The 20774-nt window shown below is 35.5% G+C and overlaps 2 protein-coding genes across 2 annotated transcripts; both read left to right on the forward strand.

Moving 5' to 3' along the window:
* The first annotated feature begins 7272 nt into the window (after window positions 1-7272).
* Window positions 7273-11761, forward strand: LOC133196192 (carboxylesterase 1C-like). The gene is made up of 3 exons (XM_061332114.1): window positions 7273-8873; window positions 11424-11626; window positions 11745-11761. Exons 1-3 carry the CDS (start codon window positions 7354-7356, stop codon window positions 11759-11761), a joined length of 1740 nt encoding a protein of 579 aa, XP_061188098.1. The 5' UTR covers window positions 7273-7353.
* LOC133187934 (uncharacterized) lies at window positions 11656-17303 on the forward strand. Its single transcript, XM_061323333.1, has 4 exons — window positions 11656-13034; window positions 13227-14831; window positions 15045-16664; window positions 16783-17303. The coding sequence occupies exons 1-4, from the start codon at window positions 11788-11790 to the stop codon at window positions 17051-17053; spliced, it is 4743 nt and encodes a 1580-aa protein (XP_061179317.1). The 5' UTR covers window positions 11656-11787; the 3' UTR covers window positions 17054-17303.
* The last annotated feature ends 3471 nt before the right edge of the window (window positions 17304-20774 follow it).

The raw sequence follows: 20774 nt of genomic DNA on the forward strand, positions 1-20774 counted from the left end.
AATTTGTACTTTTTTCAGTTTAAGGAAATTCTGTAAGTTTTCTGTTCGAAATTTTAGGCCGTAGATACCTGACACTTGTGTCAATGAAGGGCCAAATACTCAATAATCTTGATCATATCCTGTAAAGCTAAAGTTAAATCGCGATAGTTGAGTTGTGAATTTTATGAGGTTGAAATTATTCATTAAAAATGTATTCTTTAAACTTTACTCTCGCAAGTTGTAGCTGTAGCTTTGCTCAGTTGTTGTAGTACGTATTGGATCAATCAAACTTCCTTGAAAAAGAGCGCACTCAAGGGAAGTTACTCTAGATCATGTAGATAATCGCGATATAATCTACGGATTTCGCTTACCAGCCCTGGTAAAATCCCAATGACGGAAACTTCATAGCCGGTGTAAAGACGAATAATGACCCCCGTAGAATTATGACCCGGGGTCATTTTCCGACGTCGAAAAATGACTCCCGGTCATTATTCGACGTAGAAAAATGACCCCCGGTCATTATTCGACGTAGAAAAATGACCCTTTCGCCCGTAGAAAAAGTGGCATCACCCTTAAAATCTGCATATCCTACGTGAAGAAAAATGACCCCCGTAGAATAATGACCCCTGGTAGATTTGATCAGAAATATATTTTTTTTTGGATTAAAAAAATTAAGAACTAATGAATCAAGAGGGCCATTGATCAAAATGCTCACCTGAGGTAAATTGAAGATATAGCGATGATCTGTTGTTCTCATTTAATCTTTCAAATGTCTTTTATGGTAAATTGACAATGTACCTTATGTGGAAATGCTTTAATTCTGATTGACTTATGTATTATTGTTTAAAAAAAACAAACTTTTTTTTTTACTTTCGCTTATACTATCCAGAGTCCAGAGAGAGAGAGAGAGACTTATACTAAGAGTCCAGAGAGAGAGAGAGAGAGAGAGAGAGATGTTTACAATGTCTATCTACCTTTTAATTAAGTTGCGTCCGAATGCCTTTTTAAGCCAATGATTTAAATAGTGTACATACATGTAATTTTCGGACATATAGCGAAAGTGCCTTACAATTTTTAAAATAAGAAGAATTACTTTTTTAGAGACTTCTAAAGTAACCGCCGTCACGGTAGCTCAGTCGGTAAAGCGCTCGTCGTGAGTTCGAATCTCGGCTGGGACTGACCTGAGTCGATAAAAAATAGGTAGCAACTGTTCGAAGTGAAAGTTGCATGTCCTTCGGATGAGACCTTAAAAACCGAGGCTCCGTGTCACGGCAGGCGTTAGCACGATAAAGACCCCTCACTGCTCAGTGGCCCTGAGTGCCGAATAAAGGTCTAAATTTGAGGCCCTTCACCGGTATATGGTGACGTCTCTATATGAGTGAAAAATTCTCGAATTGGACGTTAAACAACATACAATCAATCAATCTAAAGTCAACCCGTTTGTTAATTGGCCATAACGTATATAATCAGTAAAATATCGAAATATGAAACAAATGATAAAAAAGATCAAGACTAGAATGTATGCTATTGCAAGCAATAGTATGAGGGACCGTTTTGGTATTTACCGCCATTAAGTTATATCACCTATTCGAATGTGTGATATCACCTTTTTAGCTTTTGAATTTGTGATATCCCCTTCTTGAATAGGTAATACCACCTACCGGTATTCAAATTAAGTATAAAATAACAGCTGCTCCCAAGATTAAAGTGCATTCATTTACTCTATACAGGAAGCAAAAAGTTCAGTCTCTTTTCACTCAGATAATTATAACAGAGAAAAATATAGCAAATCTGACTGCAAGTGAAATTTATATAACTTCACAGGAATTGAAAACAAATTGCGTTTTAAATACCTTGGACTATAACGCAGGGGAAAAGGGCAACCCGAATTTGCTTATGGTCAATAGAAATCTAGTTTTTTATATGCAAACAGGTTATTTTATGGTCTTTTTTTTATATACATTGTAACTTAAAAACAGTGTCCCCTCTCCTAGCCTCTTTGTTCCAAATAAATGATCTTACAGAGAATATGCAGTTTATTTGATCAATGCAATGCCGACATACTAGAGGGTATGTCTCAAATTTAGTGCAGTAAGTCAATAGAAACTTTATTATCTTTTTGTAAAAGTTTGTGCAAGAGCAATGAAATCAATTTCATCAATTTGAATAACTGCTAAGGAAATAAAACTGCTTTTTGAAGGAGTTTTGAAAGTTCATCCTTTACTTTGCATTGAAGCTAGATTGTCTTGTTTTTCGCATTCATTTTTAATGTTATAAAAACGCAGATAAGTCATTTAACTAATTCAAATTCGTGATATAACCAATTCAAAGCAAAAAAGGTGATATCACCAATTCGAATAGGTGATATCACCTATTCGAATAGGTGATATCACCTATTCAACTCAAAAAGTTGATATCACTTATTCCAATAGGTGATATCAGCTATTCATTTCTAATAGGTGATATATATATATCACCAATTCAGAAAGTGATATCACCTTTTCGAATAAGTGATATAACCTATTCGAATAGATTATATCAACTATTCCATTTGAATGAATGATATCACCTTTTCAAACAGGTGATATCACCTATTCGAATAGGTGATATTACTAAATGGCAATAAATACCAATGCTGCGCATTATCATACAATAGAAATACACAATGATCCATAAATGATCCTGTAACGAAAGTTTTGTACCTCTGCGCGTTAATTCACTCGTTCGTTGTGAGAAAAAGTTTGTCCAATCGTTTCCACGGCAATGGAAACAGTTTTAAAAATCTTACATGTAAATGTAAACGCATTTGTGAAGTTTCACAAAGATTTAACAAACCAACCGTGAAAATATTAGTTGACAATTTTTCCCCATGACAACGGTGGTCAGTTTCAAAAATCAAAATGTTTAATGAACATCTAGAGTAACCTTTGACGATCGTCATTTCTGAAACGTTTCATTATTTTTAAGTTTATCAAAGTCATGTCCGAGAAAATGTTCAGACAATATAATAGGTCTGGCGACAACAATATATCGTCCTGACTTCCCTTTTACCAATAGCCACTGTAACGTATCTATTGTGCAATTTTAATCTTGGGCTAACACAATAGGACTAAAGAAACATATGCAATGTTTTTACACAAATTTTAACTGCGTGTTCGTCTAGTATTACATGTAATCAGAAAAAACGCAAGAGAATCCAAACCTTGGCATCAATCATCTCTTTAGAACTTTGTATCAATCTGTTGCGATGTGGGTCATTTTTCAACGGGGGTCAATTTCTTATAGGTTGCACATATAAAAAAATGACCCCTAGGGTTCTTTTTCTACAAAAAATTAAATTTTTCTACGGCTAGGGAGTCATTTTTCGATGACCCCCCGGTCATAATTCTACGGGGGTCATTATTCGTCTTTACACCGGCTCTTATTGAAAACACTGTTAAATATACATGAAATAAGAATAAGAAATTCAGAATTACGTTGCGTGCGTCCTTGAAAAACCTTCCCTTGAACAGCTAGTCATGCTTAGACATATTAATATGTGAGTATTTTAAAGTAATGTAAATTCGAATTTGTTTTAAAATATGGTCCTGAGGATAGGATAAGCCATTAAAGGGGTCAATGTTTTACATGGGAATATATGGTAAAAATTCTATTTCTTAAGAACAATATTAGTGCTCTAATTGGACTTTTGCGAGAAGCACTGACTTTTACAGTCGATGGCTTACTTTGACATTTAAACCTGCCTTGTGTACGGAGGCACGGAACTGATAATAGACAAGAAAACCCTATTAGTGGTTATAGGTATGGTGGTAGGGGCACTAACATGATTTACCAGTATGCAATCAATGCAAGAGATGATGAGAGGCAGAATTACATACCTTAAATTACCTTTTTCGTGAGGTTAGTACCTTCTTTCAATCTAATTTTTCTGAAGGAATGAAATAAGGAAAAAAACATATCGGAAGAAAATCTAAGCAAGAATTGGTCAATGTGGTAATGGAGGGGGTTGAGGGTAGATTGGATGCCGATCCCTTCCTAGACAACGTAATATTTGCTTTGAAATGGCCCATTATCATCGTTTAATTAACTCTTGAGCTTAATGTTTATATTGCAAAAGAGCTTCCGTATAATGCCCTAGTGTAAAAGTAAGTCGTCGTTTGTAAAAGTCAGCGCTTCTCGCAAAAGTCCAATTAGTAATGCTAATATGAGAGCACTATCATATAGTTCATACTCAAGTTTGTTCAAATCATGACCCCTGTTGATAGGATTAGTTCACAATAAGGGATCAAAGTTTTACATTATTAAACTTTATTTTTCTTCAAAAATTCCAAGAATTCACCCCAACAAATATAAAAGCATCCTCAAGTGGAACAGATTCAATTTTGTTCTATTGAGGGCCCTAGCGTAGGCTTAGACCAGAAATCTAGTAAGGGATCAAAGTTTACAACGTATGTATGCGGAAAATTTTTAAAATTTCTTCTTAAAACCAGCTACTGATTAATATAAATAAAAAGATGGTAAGAGGGTGTTGATCCACAGTATTGTTATGGAATATATCTCTCAAAGGAATATATTTGGAATGTTTCAACTCTACAATAATTACAATATATAAACATGTACATAAACATAGAGAAAACACATACTAGGATAGTAAAAACTGACATGTTGTTATGGAATATATCTCTCAAAGGAATATATTCGGAATGTTTCAACTCTACAATAATTACAATATATGAACATGTACACAAACATAGAGAAAACACATACTAGGATAGTAAAAACTGACACACATTTTTGACACATAGTTAATTTAGGTCGTGTTTATTTACATCTCAATATTTAAAATAATTTTAAAGTCGCATATATTTATATTCCTGATTATATATTTCCAATGATTACTAGATTCCCATTTCTAAATATTAATTGAATATGGAATGCATAATCATATTCTATAATATACCAGTTTATTGAACCCAGTAAATTTCTCTTTATATATTTGGTCTAATAAACCTTATATGCAATGTAAGATTCTAAACAATCTCATAAAGCTCTTGAATATCCTGAATACAATTATCGCAAATTTCGCTTGAAAGTATACAATACAACCGAATTACTGTCGATTTCCTCTGCAATAAATTGACGGCATTTTCCATTTTCGGTGTTCGTTAAATAGAATAATCTGTGCGACTCTTTTGGCGCACTAAAAATGTTTTCTTTATGGTCCCTAGTGATTGTAAAAAAGTGAACTATTACACTGGGTAGGACACCCCAGCAAATTGAAAACTCGGGTATTATTGTAAAGCATACCCAACTGACACCGGAGCACTTGTTATTGAAAAAAATAACATATTTAAAGCTGGTAAACACAACGGGAAACATCGGAATTATTCAAAAGTTTACTGTTTTATTGCCACAACAATATCATGTTTCAAACGTGTGTTTGCTACAACATACAGTGATCCGCGTGGCGCAGTGGTTAGAGCGTTTGCTCTAGAGTCGCGGAGTAAGGAGCAGATCCTTACGTCGCGGGTTCGAATCCACTGTGGGACGTGGGGACCGGTCCTTCGGATGAGACTGTATAAACCGAGGTCCCGTATCTCAGTAGGTGTTGGCACACAAAAGATCCCTCACTGTTCAATGACCCTGAGTGCCGAGTATAGGTCAAAATTTGCAGCCCTCCACCGGCAAGTGGTGGCGTCTCCATATGAGTGAAAAATTCTCGAGAGGGACGTTAAACAACAAACAAACAAACACACAACGTACTGCATACCCATTTTAACGGCCGTCATGGCAATAAACAAGCGACCAGAAAAATCGGAATTTTGTGGGGGGGTTTTAGTGCAATTTTTACTGTAACGGCGAATATTATTTATATATTCAATATAAAATAATAAATATCATATATACTTACATGTTAAAAATAAATAATTAAACAATATTCAGCGAATCTAAGTACGTTTAATTTTATTGATGTACTGAAGAAGAAAACGAGAGAAACACGGCTGTGTTTTTCAATCGCAGAAATATGCCCCAGGGTACGTGTATTAAGTCAACTCTTGCCAGTCATGGCACATGTTTTATTTGCAAGACCATTTTACAGTTTACCTACACTCACAATCATTTAATAAGGTATTGCATTGTCCCATTTATTCACCAAAAGAAAATACTTAGTTCAGTAAGCACAATTTTTTGCCCGTTTTCTATGTCAGTCAGATTCAATTGTATTTCACTCAGATTCAATAGTGTCGTCACTCAACGCATCACTATTTCGGTCGTAGTGACACGTATACTTTCAAGCAAGATTTGCGATGAACTACACTGACAAATAGAAATTAATGTAACTAGAAAAAAATGGAATAACTCATTAATTTATAATCATTATCTGATAGTCTACCTGAAAGGATACATTATACAAATAAGGGTTTTAGGTTAAATGTAAACGCTGAACAAAGTCAACATAAAGTAAAATTAGAACAAAATGAATGCCGTGAATGAGTGAATATAACCGAGAGAAAAAAATGAATGAAAATAATATACACATTCTAATTTAAATCAGTTATTTAACAACCACCACAAAACAGCATATCCATTTGCAAGCATCATCAAATAGTGCATATTCAAATTTGTTCAAATTGTGGCCTCTAGGGTAGGATTAGGCCACAATATTGCTTCAGATTTTATGGAATAAGGAATTAAGTACTGTGGATCTTTTTTTCAAATTATGAACCATGGGGTTATGATGGGGTTAAATAATGCAATTAAATTTTATCATTATGCATGTATACAGGGTTAAAAATCTGTAGAATTCATTTCTTCAGATCGACAAGGTCATATAATCATTATCAAATTGAAGCAACCCGATGTGGTGCGATTCAAATTTGTCATCAGAGCGTTTGGGAAATGGTGGGCCGAAATACGGAATAATAATTTTTCAAGGGAATAAAGAGGGGAACAAGTCTTTAAAAATCAACTGAAGAATATCAGGGCCAAGTTGACTCTAGTAAGCGTTGTGACCTTTGCTTAAAGTTTCGAAATAATTAAAAATTGCTGATGTTGTTAGTGGTAGTGTAATCATTCACAAAATCATTTTGGCAAAAATAATAGTTAATATATTATCTTATTAAGGATAGCCTCAAGTTAAATTATATTATTTCATGGTTATTGCAAGTCAGTTTTTTTTATACATGTACGTGTGGTGAGGATAAAAATTTAAGATGAGTTGAAGATTATGATTCTGTACGTGCACATATGAAGATGTTAATTGGTGAAAATGTTTTTTTAAGAGACCCAAATGGTCCTTCCCTCCCAGACTGGTCAGCGTATGACAATCAGAAAAAAGGATACTTGGTAATCGATGCAAACCAATTGACAGCAATGAAATATAAAGAACATCGCATGCAGTTATGGGACCAAGACATACCTCAATTGATGGAATCAGCACCTACAGGAACAGTCACGATTCAGACCAAACTGGGTCCTATGACTGGTAAAATAAATTACCTGGATGAAGATTACCGTAAAAAAGTGTTAACATTTTACAATATTCCTTTTGCCAAACCTCCAGTAGGTGAACTCCGTTTTGCCAAGCCTGTGCCCTATGGAAGTTGGACTGGTACTCTTAATGCTACAGAAATTGGAAACCAGTGTATGCAATACGATCCAATGTCTCAAATTCCTGGAGTAGAATCCACTGAGGATTGTTTGTACCTAAATATCTATGCACCAAATAACGTGTCAGGATCTGTAAAGAAGCCTGTCATGGTATGGATACACGGTGGTGGATTTGTTATAGGATCAGCTTATGCGTACGATTCAAGTACTCTTGCTTTACAAGGAGATGTTATTGTGGTAACAATTCAATATAGACTTGGTATATTTGGATTTTTTTCACTTGGTAAAAATGGAGCATTAGGGAATTATGGTCTTTGGGATCAGATGCTAGCATTGGAGTGGGTTCAGCAGAATATTGAATCTTTTGGAGGGGATCCCTCCTCTGTTACAATATTTGGAGAATCGGCTGGAGGAGCAAGTGTTTCTCTTCTTGCTTTGATTCCACAAAACAAAAATAGATTTCACCGAGTGATCGCTCAGAGTGGTACCATGGCAGCACCATGGGCCATAACAAACGCTACCGAAGCTTCATATGCAATTGGAGAACTTATGGGTTGTTCTAAAGCTCTTCTAACGTCTGAATTTGTCAAATGCATGAGAAACAGTGATGCAAACACCCTTTTATACAGAAGTCTGGGATATAGTAATAGGAATCCAAATTTTATTAATTATGTTCCAGAAATTGGTCCTGTAGTCGATGGGGAATTGATCAAAGCTTCACCCACATATCTAATGAAGACTTTTTCATCGGAAGAATATAAATTTTTCTCTTCCTTGGATTTCATGACTGGAACAGTCAAATCAGACGGAAATGTATATTTGCTTGTAATGACTGAAGCATTTCAGAGACACTACGGAATCAATGTAACCACGGGTATTTCAACCGATCAATTTTGTAGCATATTCGTTTCTCCTATTTCGGAAGATCTGTTTAAAAACAATTCACTCGTTTCCAAGGAAATTTGCAACAAATACCAGGTGAAAAACAATGTTTCCGAGCAAAGTCGGCAAATGGTGAATTTTTTTACAGATGTGTTCTTTGCCTACCCAGCATTTGAAAGTCTTAGCTCACACAGTCAAAACAACATCCAGTCAAGCACTTTTCATTATGTATTTGAGTTAGACGTGCAGTCGTTTTTATTTTCTTCTCCTCCTGTTTGGTACATCGGACCTGGTCATGCAGATGAATTGGGTTTAATATTCCCTTTTTATCCCCTCAGTGGACAAGGAAAATCTGTTTCAGCTGCAGTGATGCGATACTGGACAAATTTTGCTAAAAGAGGGTATGTTTTATCTAATTACTGTAGATCACCAAACTTTTGCAACCCTTATTTTGAAGATTATTAATTGAGAAAAAAAATCCGATTTTTTTAAATGTTGTAAATAGACATATAATACAAATATACGCGAGGATGAAACTTTTGTGAGCAGACAGTCTCACGTAATGATGCTTTAAATTTAAAGTGACTTGCAGGAAACATTTTGCAATGAAACAGCTGAATTTTAATTCAAGTGCATAGAGTATTTACATTCAAGCATGCTAAATTTAAAGAAAGATTTAAAACAATGAATGCGTACTATGAGACAATTATGAAATTTATATTTATATTTGTACGGTCATTTGTTTTCTATCTTTCTTAGATCCGTTTTTTTTTTCGCGATGATCTCTTTTTCGCATTTTTTCATCATTTTTAATTCGCAAGAAAAAAACACGCAGATATTATGTCGGTTATTGTGTACCATAAAAACATAACCATTTTTTAAAGGTGCATAAACACAGATTTGAAGTTTATATTTTCTCAAATTTTCTGTATAATATCACAACTTATATGTTGCTATAGCATTTCACACGAAAATAAAATTAAAAACTTATTTTATCTGGAAATTATTGAAACTACGAATTTCGGGAGGCGTTTGATTAACACATCCTTGCACCTTCACAATTTTTAACTTTATCCTTAATACTTAAGAAAAGTAGCAATTTTGTTGTGTATAAATGAATAATATTACATCAATAATCCAGAAAATTCAGAGTAAAAATGGGCGAAAGCAAAACCCACTCACTTAAATATTGACAGCCCGTGCTCAGTGTTGTGTAGTTGTGTACAGAGTTTAACAAATTGAATACACCCGTGAAACGTAAACTGTTTTTGTAAACAGGGCACGAGCTCTGTAGTTGTTAATGTTTACGTTTCACCGGGTGTGTTCAATTGTAAAACTCTGCACACACCACTGAGCACGGACTGACAATACTGGTGAGAGGCTTTCTACATTTCTACTCTGAAATTTCTGCATTATAGTTTTAATATTTTTCATTAATAAACAACAAAATTGCTACTTTTCTAAAGTAATAAGGATAAAGTTAAAATTTGTGAAAGTGCAAGGATGTGTCTATCAAACGCGTCCAGAAATTCGAAGTTTCAATAAATTCCAGATAAAATAAGATTTTTATCAAATTTTCGTATGAAATACTATAGCAACATATAAGTCATGAAATTATACAGAAAATTTGAGTAAACATTAACTTCAAATCTGTGTCTAAGCACCTTTAAAGATTTTTGTTTTAAATCGTCAAAAATAACTTAAGCAAAATAAAAACAAATCTACTCTTTTTTGCAAAATTTCAAACACGCGAAGAAAACGGATATACAGTATTGAAATGCGTGATTGAAGGTGATAATTTAGGAAATAATCATTATACCAAAGTTTTATTTATGCCAGATATCATTTATTTATGACTCTAGCTAATCAACAGTAAGAAATTGAATTAAGATATTAACATTCTATTCTACATCTCTTTCTATAAGAAAGAGATTTTCTATGAGAACAAAGATTTGAAAACTTCGATGTATATATAATTTTATTATCTCTATTTAAAGTCAAATGTTTGTTATCATTACGGAGCTAACCGTCAGGGTAGCTCAGTCGGTAGAGCACTCGCTTCCTGATCGGAAGGTCGTGTGTTCGAATCACGGCAGCGACTGACCTAAGTCGATAAAAAAAGATAACAACTGGTCCTTCGCCAATCGCTCGGCACTTTGGAGTGAAAGTTGTGGGTCTTTCGGATGAGACCTTAAAAACCGAGGCCCCGTGTCACGGTAGGCGTTGGCACGATAAAGAACCCCCACTGCTCAACGGCATTGAGTGCCGAGTAAAGGTCTAAATTTGAAGTCCTTCACCGGTATATGGTGACATCTCTATTTGATTGATTGATTGATTGATTGTTGTTTAACATCCCTCTGGAGAATTTTTCACTCATAGTGAACCATTTGCCGGTGAAGAGCTGCAAATTTTGTCCCATACTCGGCACTTACGGCCATTGAGTAGTGAGGGATCTTTTTCGTGCCAGCACCTACTGCGACACGGGACCTCGGTTTATACGGTCTCATCCGAAGGGCCGGTCTCCACGTCCCACAGTGGGATTCGAACCCGCGACGTAAGGATCAACTCCTTACTCCGCGACTCTAGAGCAGACGCTCTAACCACTGCGCCACGCTTGCGACACGTCTCTATATGAGTAAAAAATTCTCGAATGAGACGTAAAACAACACACAATCAATCAATCAATCATTACGGAGCTCTGAAGATCATTTTCCGATAGCACAAAATATTTAAATCTTATTTACTTTTTGAGATTTAGTAATCAAACTATTTGCATGATAATATTTAGGACATCATTTGTGCGTTTTATGTTTTTGTGATATTGTGAATCTACTTCTTCAACTTTCATTAAACATTTGCGACTTATGCTAGGAATTAAAGGTAATTCGAACATATGTACCAAGTATTTATGGAGGATTTTTGTTACTATATAATGTTTTCCCTATTTACAGAAATCCAAACGACCCCTCCCTTCCAGACTGGACAGTTTATGACAATCAGAAACAAGCTTATTTGGCAATTAATGCAAACCAATTTACAGCTATGAAATACAAAGAACGTGACATGCAATTTTGGGAACAAGATATACCTCGTTTGATGGATACAACACCTACAGGAACAATCACAATTCCGACAAAACTGGGCTCCATGACTGGTAAAATAACTTATGTGGATAACGATAAGCATAAAAAAGTCTTGAAATTTTACAATATTCCTTTTGCAAAACCTCCAGTAGGTGAACTCCGTTTTGTAAAGCCTGTGCCCTACGGAAGTTGGAATGGAACTCTAAATGCTACGAACTTTGGAAACCAATGTATGCAGGTTGATCCTAGGTCTCAAATTCCTGGAATAGAAACTTCTGAAGACTGTTTGTACCTCAATGTCTTTGTACCAAATAACGTTTCTGTGTCAGCAAAAAAACCTGTTATGGTTTGGATACACGGTGGTGGATTTGTCGGAGGATCAGCTCATCTCTATGATTCAAGCGTTCTTGCCTTACAAGGAGATGTTATTGTGGTTACCATTCAATATAGACTTGGCGTTTTTGGATTTTTCTCACTAGGTGAAATGGAGGCATTAGGAAACTATGGTCTTTGGGATCAGATGCTGGCATTAGAGTGGGTTCACCAGAATATAGACTCTTTTGGAGGGGATTCCTCCTCTGTTACAATATTTGGAGAATCTGCTGGAGCAGCAAGTGTTTCTCTTCTTGCTTTAATTCCACAAAATAAAAATAGATTTCACCGCGTAATTGCTCAGAGTGGTACCATGGCAGCACCATGGGCCATAACAAACGCTACGGAAGCTTCATATGCAATTGGAGAACTTATGGGTTGTTCTAAAGCTCTTCTAACGTCTGAATTTGTCAATTGCATGAGAAACAGTGATGCAAACACGTTATTGTATAGAAGTCTTGGATATATTTATAGAAAGAAGGAGGTAATTTCTTTTGTATCAGAAATTGGTCCTGTCATTGATGAAGAATTGATCAAAGCTCCACCCACATATCTAATGAAGAATTTTTCAACGGAAGAATATAAATTTTTCTCTTCCTTGGATTTCATGACTGGAACAGTTAAATCAGACGGAAATGTGATTTTGGTAACAATGACTGAATCATTTCAGAAGCAACATCAATTCAATTTAACCACAGGCATTACATCCGATCAGTTTTGTAACATATTCATTCCTTCTATTTCGGTAGATTTCTTCAGAAACAATTCATTCGTCTCCAAGGAAATTTGCAACGAATATCAAGTGAAGAATAATGTTTCCGAGCAGAGTCGTCAAATGGTGGATCTTTTTACAGATGTGTTCTTTACTTACCCAGCATTTGAAAGTATTCAGTCACACAGTCAAAGCAATGTTCAATCAAACACTTTTCACTATGTGTTTGAGTTAGATGGACCATCACTTACGTTAGTTTCGCCTCCACCTTGGTACATTGGTCCTGGCCATGCAGATGAACTTATTTATCAGTTTCCTTTCTATGATCTATCTGGAAAACAAGAATCTTTTGCCTCGACTTTGTTAAAATATTGGACAAATTTTGCAAAATCAGGGTAATCATTTTTATTAAAATATAAAATATGACCCTGCAGAAACAGCACTTGCAAAATCTTTGAAAAATCTCTTTTTGACATTTTCGCATATTAAAGGTAAAGAATTTTTTCTCGAAATAAAGATCATTTTTCTATATCAATTTTGTTTACATCCTATTGTCCCTCAAATTAAATTTATGTTATTTATTGTAGGGACCCTAATGATCCTGAATTGCCACACTGGCCATCGTATAATACTGCTGATCGTAGCTACTTACGCATGGGGGAAGAATTTAAGCCCAACGTGGAATACAAAAGGGAACGTTTGAAGGTTTTCGATGAGGAAATACCACGAATTTTAAATGAAGCTTACCCTATCGTAAAAATAAAAGGAGGTCAAGTAAAAGGAATAACGAAATACGTTAATGGAAAGATGGAAACACCCGTGACTGTATTCTATAATATCCCGTATGCTGCTCCTCCAGTAGGTGAACTCAGATTTTCAAAACCAAAACCTTTTGGTAATTGGTCTGGTATACGAGATGCCACCAAACCAGGAGATGAGTGCTTGCAAACAGATGTATCTGGATTCTCAAAGAGTGAAGACTGTTTGCAATTAAATGTTTTTACTCCGTATAATAGCCTGTCCTCTTCGAAAAAAAGGTCTGTAATGGTTTGGATTCATGGAGGCGGGTACGAAGTGGGTACTTCATTGATTTATGATGGAAGTAATCTTGTAGTTAATGGCGATGTCATTGTTGTGACAGTCAATTATCGCTTGGGAATTTTTGGATTTTTTACACTGAATGATCCTTTGGCAAGAGGTAATTATGGACTGTGGGACCAGATTTTTGCTCTTCAGTGGATTCAACAAAATATTGCCTCTTTTGGTGGGGATCCATCATCAGTTACTATTTTTGGGCAGTCTGCTGGAGGATTTAGTGTGTCTCTTCTCTCTATGATCCCTGAAAATAAAGGTCTCTTTCATCGAGTGATATCTCAGAGTGGGGTGGCCTCTTCTCCCTGGGCATTTGGAGACTCTGAACCTGCAACAAGATCAATTGGAGACATGTCGGGCTGTCCCCGAACTTTGAGCAGTTCCAAGTATGTCGAGTGTATGCGTAATGTGGATGCAAATACCTTGCAAAGTTATTCAACTGCATACATCTACAGAGATCCTTCTTCGATACACCAGGTACTAGAATTAACCCCAGGACTAGATGGAGACCTGTTTAAGATCGCTCCCGAGGAAATTATTTCAAATTCATCCTCTGAAGAGCATAAATTTTTCACATCTCTTAGCCTGATTAGTGGAACTGTGAAGACTGAAGGATCTACATTAGCAGGAATGATTCTTCAAGAAGCAGTCCAAAAGAAATTCCATTTCAACGCATCCCTAGGTATTTCAACCGAATTCATGTGTGACAATTTTACTCAAACACTCGTGTCGGACTATTTTAATGGAAACAACCAAGTATCAAAGTTTATTTGCGATAAGTATACCGTCCATAACAACCAGACAGAGCAAGGAAAGAAAATGCTGGACATATTCACAGATTTTGCATTTTTAGCGCCTTCCTATGTACAACTTAACTCCCATAGTACCTTCAACATTCAGTCTAAATCTTACCAGTATGTCTTTGAGAGGCAAGGTATGGCAAACGAATATTCTCACTATTACCCTTCTTGGTATGATCCTCCTGGTCATGCAGATGATTTAGCCTACATATTTCCTGAATACTTTCAACTCACGGCACCGGAAGAAATTCAATACTCCAAAACCATAATGTCTTTCTGGACAAATTTTGCCAAACATGGGTAATTATACACATTTGATACTTGATTAAAAGTTCCTATAAAAAGATTTCAGAAACGTTAAAGGAAGAATGGTAGCGTTAGAAAATTAAAAATTGTAGTTGGTAAATTTTTCATTTTTTATGTGTGACACTGCATGAATATGTTTTTCTATGCTATTTGTTTATCCAAATATTCATCTGTTTTTTAGTTATAAGGTCTTCTTTTTTTTCACAGGGACCCAAATGACCCGTCGCTTCCTCTGTGGCCAACCTACGATTCATCAAAGGAGGCATATTTTGCTTTTGACGACAATCCAAAAGCACATGTGAAATATGAAAAAAGCCGCATAAATATCTGGGTGGAAAGCATTCCAAAAATAACCGAAAGTTCATCTACATCTGACACCATAGTTCAAACTCCAATTGGTAAAATACAAGGAGAAATAAAAATTATTCCAGAAAATCCAAACAGCAAAGTATATGTCTTTTACAACATTCCATATGCCAAACCTCCTATTGGCAACCTTCGATTTGCTAAACCCATACCTTTTGGTAGATTTGACAACATATATAATGCGACAAATATTGGAAGCGCTTGCTTACAACCTGCAGTTTATCCAGACATAAAAAGTTATAGTGAAGATTGTTTACAACTTAATATCTATGTTCCAAACAATATTTCTACCTCAAATAAAAAATCTGTGATGGTTTGGATTCATGGAGGTGGATACGCAATTGGATCCGCCGTTCAAAATGATGGATCCATTTTAGCAACCAAAGGAGACGTTATTGTGGTAACAGTGAATTATCGTTTGGGGATTTTCGGTTTCTTTAGTTTAAATGATGCTGCATCTAGAGGAAACTATGGAATATGGGACCAAATCTTAGCTTTACGATGGATTAAAGATAATATTGCATCTTTTGGAGGAAATCCAGACTCAGTTACTATATTTGGTGAGTCAGCTGGTGGATTCAGTGTGTCACTTCTTTCTCTAATTCCACAAAACCATGGGCTTTTCCATAGAGTGATAGCTCAAAGCGGAGCATCTCTTAGTCCGATAGCTACAGGAGACTCGCTTCCTGGAACAGTAGGGGTTGGCAAATTATCTCAATGCAAACTCAATGGCAGCAGTGAGGAATTCATCAGGTGTATGCGTAGCAAATCTGCAGAAGAAATATCAAAGCATTATTTGACATTTATAAGTAGAAACCCTTTACAATTAGCCCCAATACTTGACTTTGTGCCAAATATTGATAATGAGCTGTTCCGTCAACTTCCCTCTGATATATTGAAGAACACCTCATCTGAAGAATTCAAGTTCTTTTCTTCTCTAGATTTGATTTCTGGAGTAATGAATCAGGAAGGTTCCGTGGTATTTGATACCATCACTGACGCTATTGAAACTCATTTTAACTTTGACCTTTCAGTTGGCATGCCAACTGAGTTCGTTTGCAACTTTTATATCCCTGCTTATCTTGATTTCATCCAAATTCCAGGAAACCAACAACTCATAAGGTCGACTGTATGCGAAAAATATCGTGACGTAAAATCTCAGGAAAAGCAAGCAAAGGCAATGTTGAATTTTGTCGCTGATGTCCTTTTCACTGTACCGTTAGTAAAGGTCCTTGATGCTCACAGCGCAAAGAATGTTCAGACCAGGACCTTCCAGTACCTTGTGACCGAGGATTATCCGTATCCTTATTATTCATTACCCAGTTGGTATGAGGGCCCTGGCCACGCAGACGATGTTGGATTTATATTCCAGTACTACACTCCGCCAACTGATGGAATACAGGACTATTTGGCAGTTTCTGACAAAATGATTGCATATTGGAGTAATTTTGCCAAAAATGGGTTAGTGTTTTTAGATGATAGGGATGTTTTCTGAATTTGAATAAAACGGTGCAATAGGTAACGTACCATTGTGTTGCTAAAATTAAAAATAAATATTTTTATTGTTATCTTTTTACAGTGACCCTAATGACAATTCTCTAGAGAGATGGCCAGTCTACAACCCAGGTACAAGAGGGTATATAATCCTGAACAGAGACACCAAACCTGCCTCAGGGCACGCCGATAGTAGGATTAAGTTTTGGTTAGAAGATCTACCCGATAAGCTAACTAACAAAGTGACAACGACGGCTAAGCCATTTGTTAGAGATGGGGCTTCAAATGATAGAAATGGGGTTGGAAGTATTATACTGGTTGTAGCCTTTATACATTGTTCCTTTAAGTGTTGCTGATTTGAAAAAGGGGATAAAGCTTTTGAATATACATGTACATGTACCTAATGACTTTCCTGTGATGACGGACTTGTTTTTTTAATAACGGACTTTATTGAGAAAAGAATTAATTTTTTGTATAAAGAAATTGTCCTTTACATTTGTCGGGAAAATTAGCTTTTGCAAACATAAAAGTATTTTCTATTTTTCGTATCTTTGTAAAGTACTTATGATACTGTAGTTGGTAATAGTATGTAATCCACACATAATTGTTTTGTTCCTTAAATATATTTAATATTAGATATTTCAGTAGTATTTACTAAAAAAAATTCACTTTTTTACAAAAGAAATATCAATCCATTATTTATATTATGACACAGTGAAGTCAACATGGAACTCCTACATTGAACCGCATTTTTGTATGGTCTTTGATGTATATATATATATATATATATATATATATATATATATATATATATATATATATATATATATATATATATATATAAAGTTAATGGAAAAATACATACTATTTGAACAAGTTCAACTGATATTTTCAGATTAATTTGTCATTTTTTTTTAAAGTTATGGCTTCTTAAGATTGCATTGTAAAAAAATAAATAAATAAATAAAAATAACTGACTGGTAAATGCAAAAAGGAAATTCTTGACATAACTTCGAAGATAGCGAACATGAGATAAAAAAAAGACACTGTGTATTGGACGAACATCAAGAGGTCAAACTTGGCACAAATGTTGCATGTGACTAAAAGGTCTGTTATTATTCTGTCTGTTATCATTGTTCTAGATGTTTGTATAGGTCAAGGTCATACAAATTAAGAAGTTAAATGTTCTAATGTATAGCTATGACTTTTTAATGACGATGGTTATATTTCCATACTCAGCACAAAGATGTTATAACCTTTAACCATTCACAACCAAAATATGATTCAGGCATTGAAAATTTACAGCATACTAAGTACTGTGTTTCTTGCAATATGGCATTTTTATTTTAAAACTATTTTGAAGTTTGCCCTTTCTTTAGTTGTCCCGTTGTCAATTAAATTTATACAATCTTCATTTGTGAAAAAGACCTATTTTTATGAAATCTGTTGGAAAAAAGTTTTCTTATTATAAAAAATATAATGCCGTTACTTGGAAATAAATTAGTACAATGTAGTGTCTGTATTGTTTATGGTCACTGCACACAGAATACGTTTAATAAATGTATTTTATTTGAGAACTGAGCATTATGGCTAGAATTTTAACCACATTTATATGCCTTACAAACTAAAATTATTGTAGCTTCCAAAGTGAGTGGGGCAGTAATTGCAACTACATTTGTATAACAAGACATGAAAACTGACTTCCTCTATCAACGAAATTGGAAGAAGGTTATAATATCATTAGTTTTGTCTGAGTATAGGTGTCCACAAAATACATTTCTCTCCAATGTTTAGGTCGACTCTCTGTTGTAATTTAGAGTACAAAATGTAGTCTAGGACATTGAATACTTCGTAATTATTAAGATAGAAAAAAGATACCAGTGTTACTGGTTGAATATCTGTATTGAAATTGATTCAAATATGACGTTTTTCATTTTTTTAAAACAAGAAAAAGCCCATGGGCCTTACAGAACACCTGAGTATAATACAACACTGTAAAGGATCCAAAGAGGTATAACGCAAAGTTAACAGAAAGATGAAGCTATGTTACCCAAGAATTTCAAAAATCTGGAGAAAAAAATGCCCTTTCTTATTGTAACATGCGAGACCCGATCGATCTCCTTGGGATCATACTTGGTTTATCCAAGTCTTACAAGGATGATAATGAATGCAAAAATACACAAATACAATGGACACTTTCCTAGTGTGTAACGCATTTAATATATACAAATATGTTTTTGTCACTTGCCTAGTGCTGCAATTACATGTAAATACACAGAGAAATCTCTCATGTCTGTATATTTACTCGGGTGATGCTTCTTGGCTACACAAACAACTTAGCTGCTTGCCACTGGGTAACACTTGGTACCAACACTTGTCTCTTGGGTATACACACAACTTGGTAATACTTGTTACCAGCATTCACCACGCATGCACTTGGCTATACAACGGGAATATTTGCTACTTGTGCTACTTGTCACAAACTACATGTCCCCTAGTCACCCTGGCTTTCTGTGATCACTTGGTCATTTTGATAAAGTATAAATCAACTTCCTGCAGGTGTTTACCAACTAATCTATGGTCTCCATGACTTTACCTGACAATAAATCGACGATTGTCAAGCAGGACAACACAGTATACACTTAGTCTGTACAATTTACTATTTTGCTACATAAATAATCTTTATTTCAATCTTTTATAATGCTTTGCAGTCAAGAATCTGACTTTGAGTATGATTTGCTCATTTACACCAACCATTCATTTTCTATATATATAACATTCTTTCTTGTGTTCTCATTCAATCAAATAACCTGTTAATTAAATTATATACAAGGGTTTCTTGAAAAATACAATTTAGCAAAGGGGAGTAACTCTCATTTGCTTCACTCATTACATTTTTGAACTGTTTGCCTCCTAGATATCCAGGAGCAGAGAAGAGGCAAATTTTATTTATATTTATACATTTACATTCATATCATTGCATTTAGTTTGTTTGCTTAATGCTCTGGGGCAGAGGAGAAGATTTATCAAAGAATTAATGCATTTTCACTATAATCAATCGAACCCCGCCCTAATACCAGAACCCCTGATCCAGGAGGCCATGAAATTCACAATTTGGAAGAGGCACCTTTGCTCATCATAACTATGCATTTAGTTTGTTTGCTTAATACACAGGAGCAGAGGAGAAGATTTTCAAAGGATTAATGCATTTTCAATATATAAACAATACAGCCCCGTCCTAAATCAGAACACCTGACTCAGGGTCAATGAAATTCACAATTTTGGAAGAGGCACTCTTGCTCATCATAACTAGGCATTTAGTTTGTTTGCTTAATACCGAGGAGCAAAGGAGTAGATTTTTTAATAAATACTGCATTTTCACCAAATATTTAACAGAGCCCGCCCTAGCATCAGAACCCTTGAAGCTGAGGCCACGAATGTCACAATTTTGGTAGAGGGCTCAATGCTTACTATAATCATGCCAATAGTTCTTGACATTCAGGAGTAAAGAAGATTTTTAAAGATTGCATTAATTTTGATGGATTTAGCCCCACCCTTCAGGCCCCAGAGGGGAGGGGGGGCAGGGGCTATGAATTTCACAATTATGGTCCCCTTAACCCATAGATGCTTTATGCCAAAATTGGTTGAAATTGATTCAGTGGTTCCAAAGAAGAAGCTGAACATGTTCAAAAGTTTACAACCGACGAACTACGGACGACGAAGGACGACGGACGAAAACAGGTAGCAATAGGTCACCTGAGTGACCCAGGTGACCTAAAAATTATATAATTCTGTATCTCAAAAAACATCGTCGCCCGCGAGGCGCAGTGGTTAGAGTGTTTTCTCTAGAGTCGCGATGTAAGGAATTGATCCTTACATTGCGGGTTCGAATCCACTGTGGGACGTGGAGACCGGTCCTTCAGATGAGACCGTATTAACCGAGATCCCGTGTCGCAGTAGGTGTTAGCACGAAAAAGATCCCTCACTGCTCAATGGCCCTGAGTGCCGAGTATAGGTAAAAATTTACAGCCCTCCACAGGCAAGTGGTGGCGTCTCCATATGAGTGAAAAATTCTCG

This window comes from Saccostrea echinata, unplaced genomic scaffold (genome assembly GCF_033153115.1).
Source record: "Saccostrea echinata isolate AGI-Se365-2 ecotype Australia unplaced genomic scaffold, CSIRO_AGI_Sech_v1 ptg000001l, whole genome shotgun sequence".
NCBI classification, from domain to species: domain Eukaryota; kingdom Metazoa; phylum Mollusca; class Bivalvia; order Ostreida; family Ostreidae; genus Saccostrea; species Saccostrea echinata.

Coding starts and splice junctions, on each gene's coding strand:
- LOC133196192 (XM_061332114.1), top strand. CDS start 7,354: ATGAAATATAAAGAACATCGCATGCAGTTATGGGACCAAGACATACCT. Junction 8,874..11,423: donor ACAAATTTTGCTAAAAGAGG/GTATGTTTTATC, acceptor CCCTATTTACAG/AAATCCAAACGACCCCTCCC.
- LOC133187934 (XM_061323333.1), top strand. CDS start 11,788: ATGCAGGTTGATCCTAGGTCTCAAATTCCTGGAATAGAAACTTCTGAA. Junction 13,035..13,226: donor ACAAATTTTGCAAAATCAGG/GTAATCATTTTT, acceptor TATTTATTGTAG/GGACCCTAATGATCCTGAAT. Junction 14,832..15,044: donor ACAAATTTTGCCAAACATGG/GTAATTATACAC, acceptor TTTTTTTCACAG/GGACCCAAATGACCCGTCGC.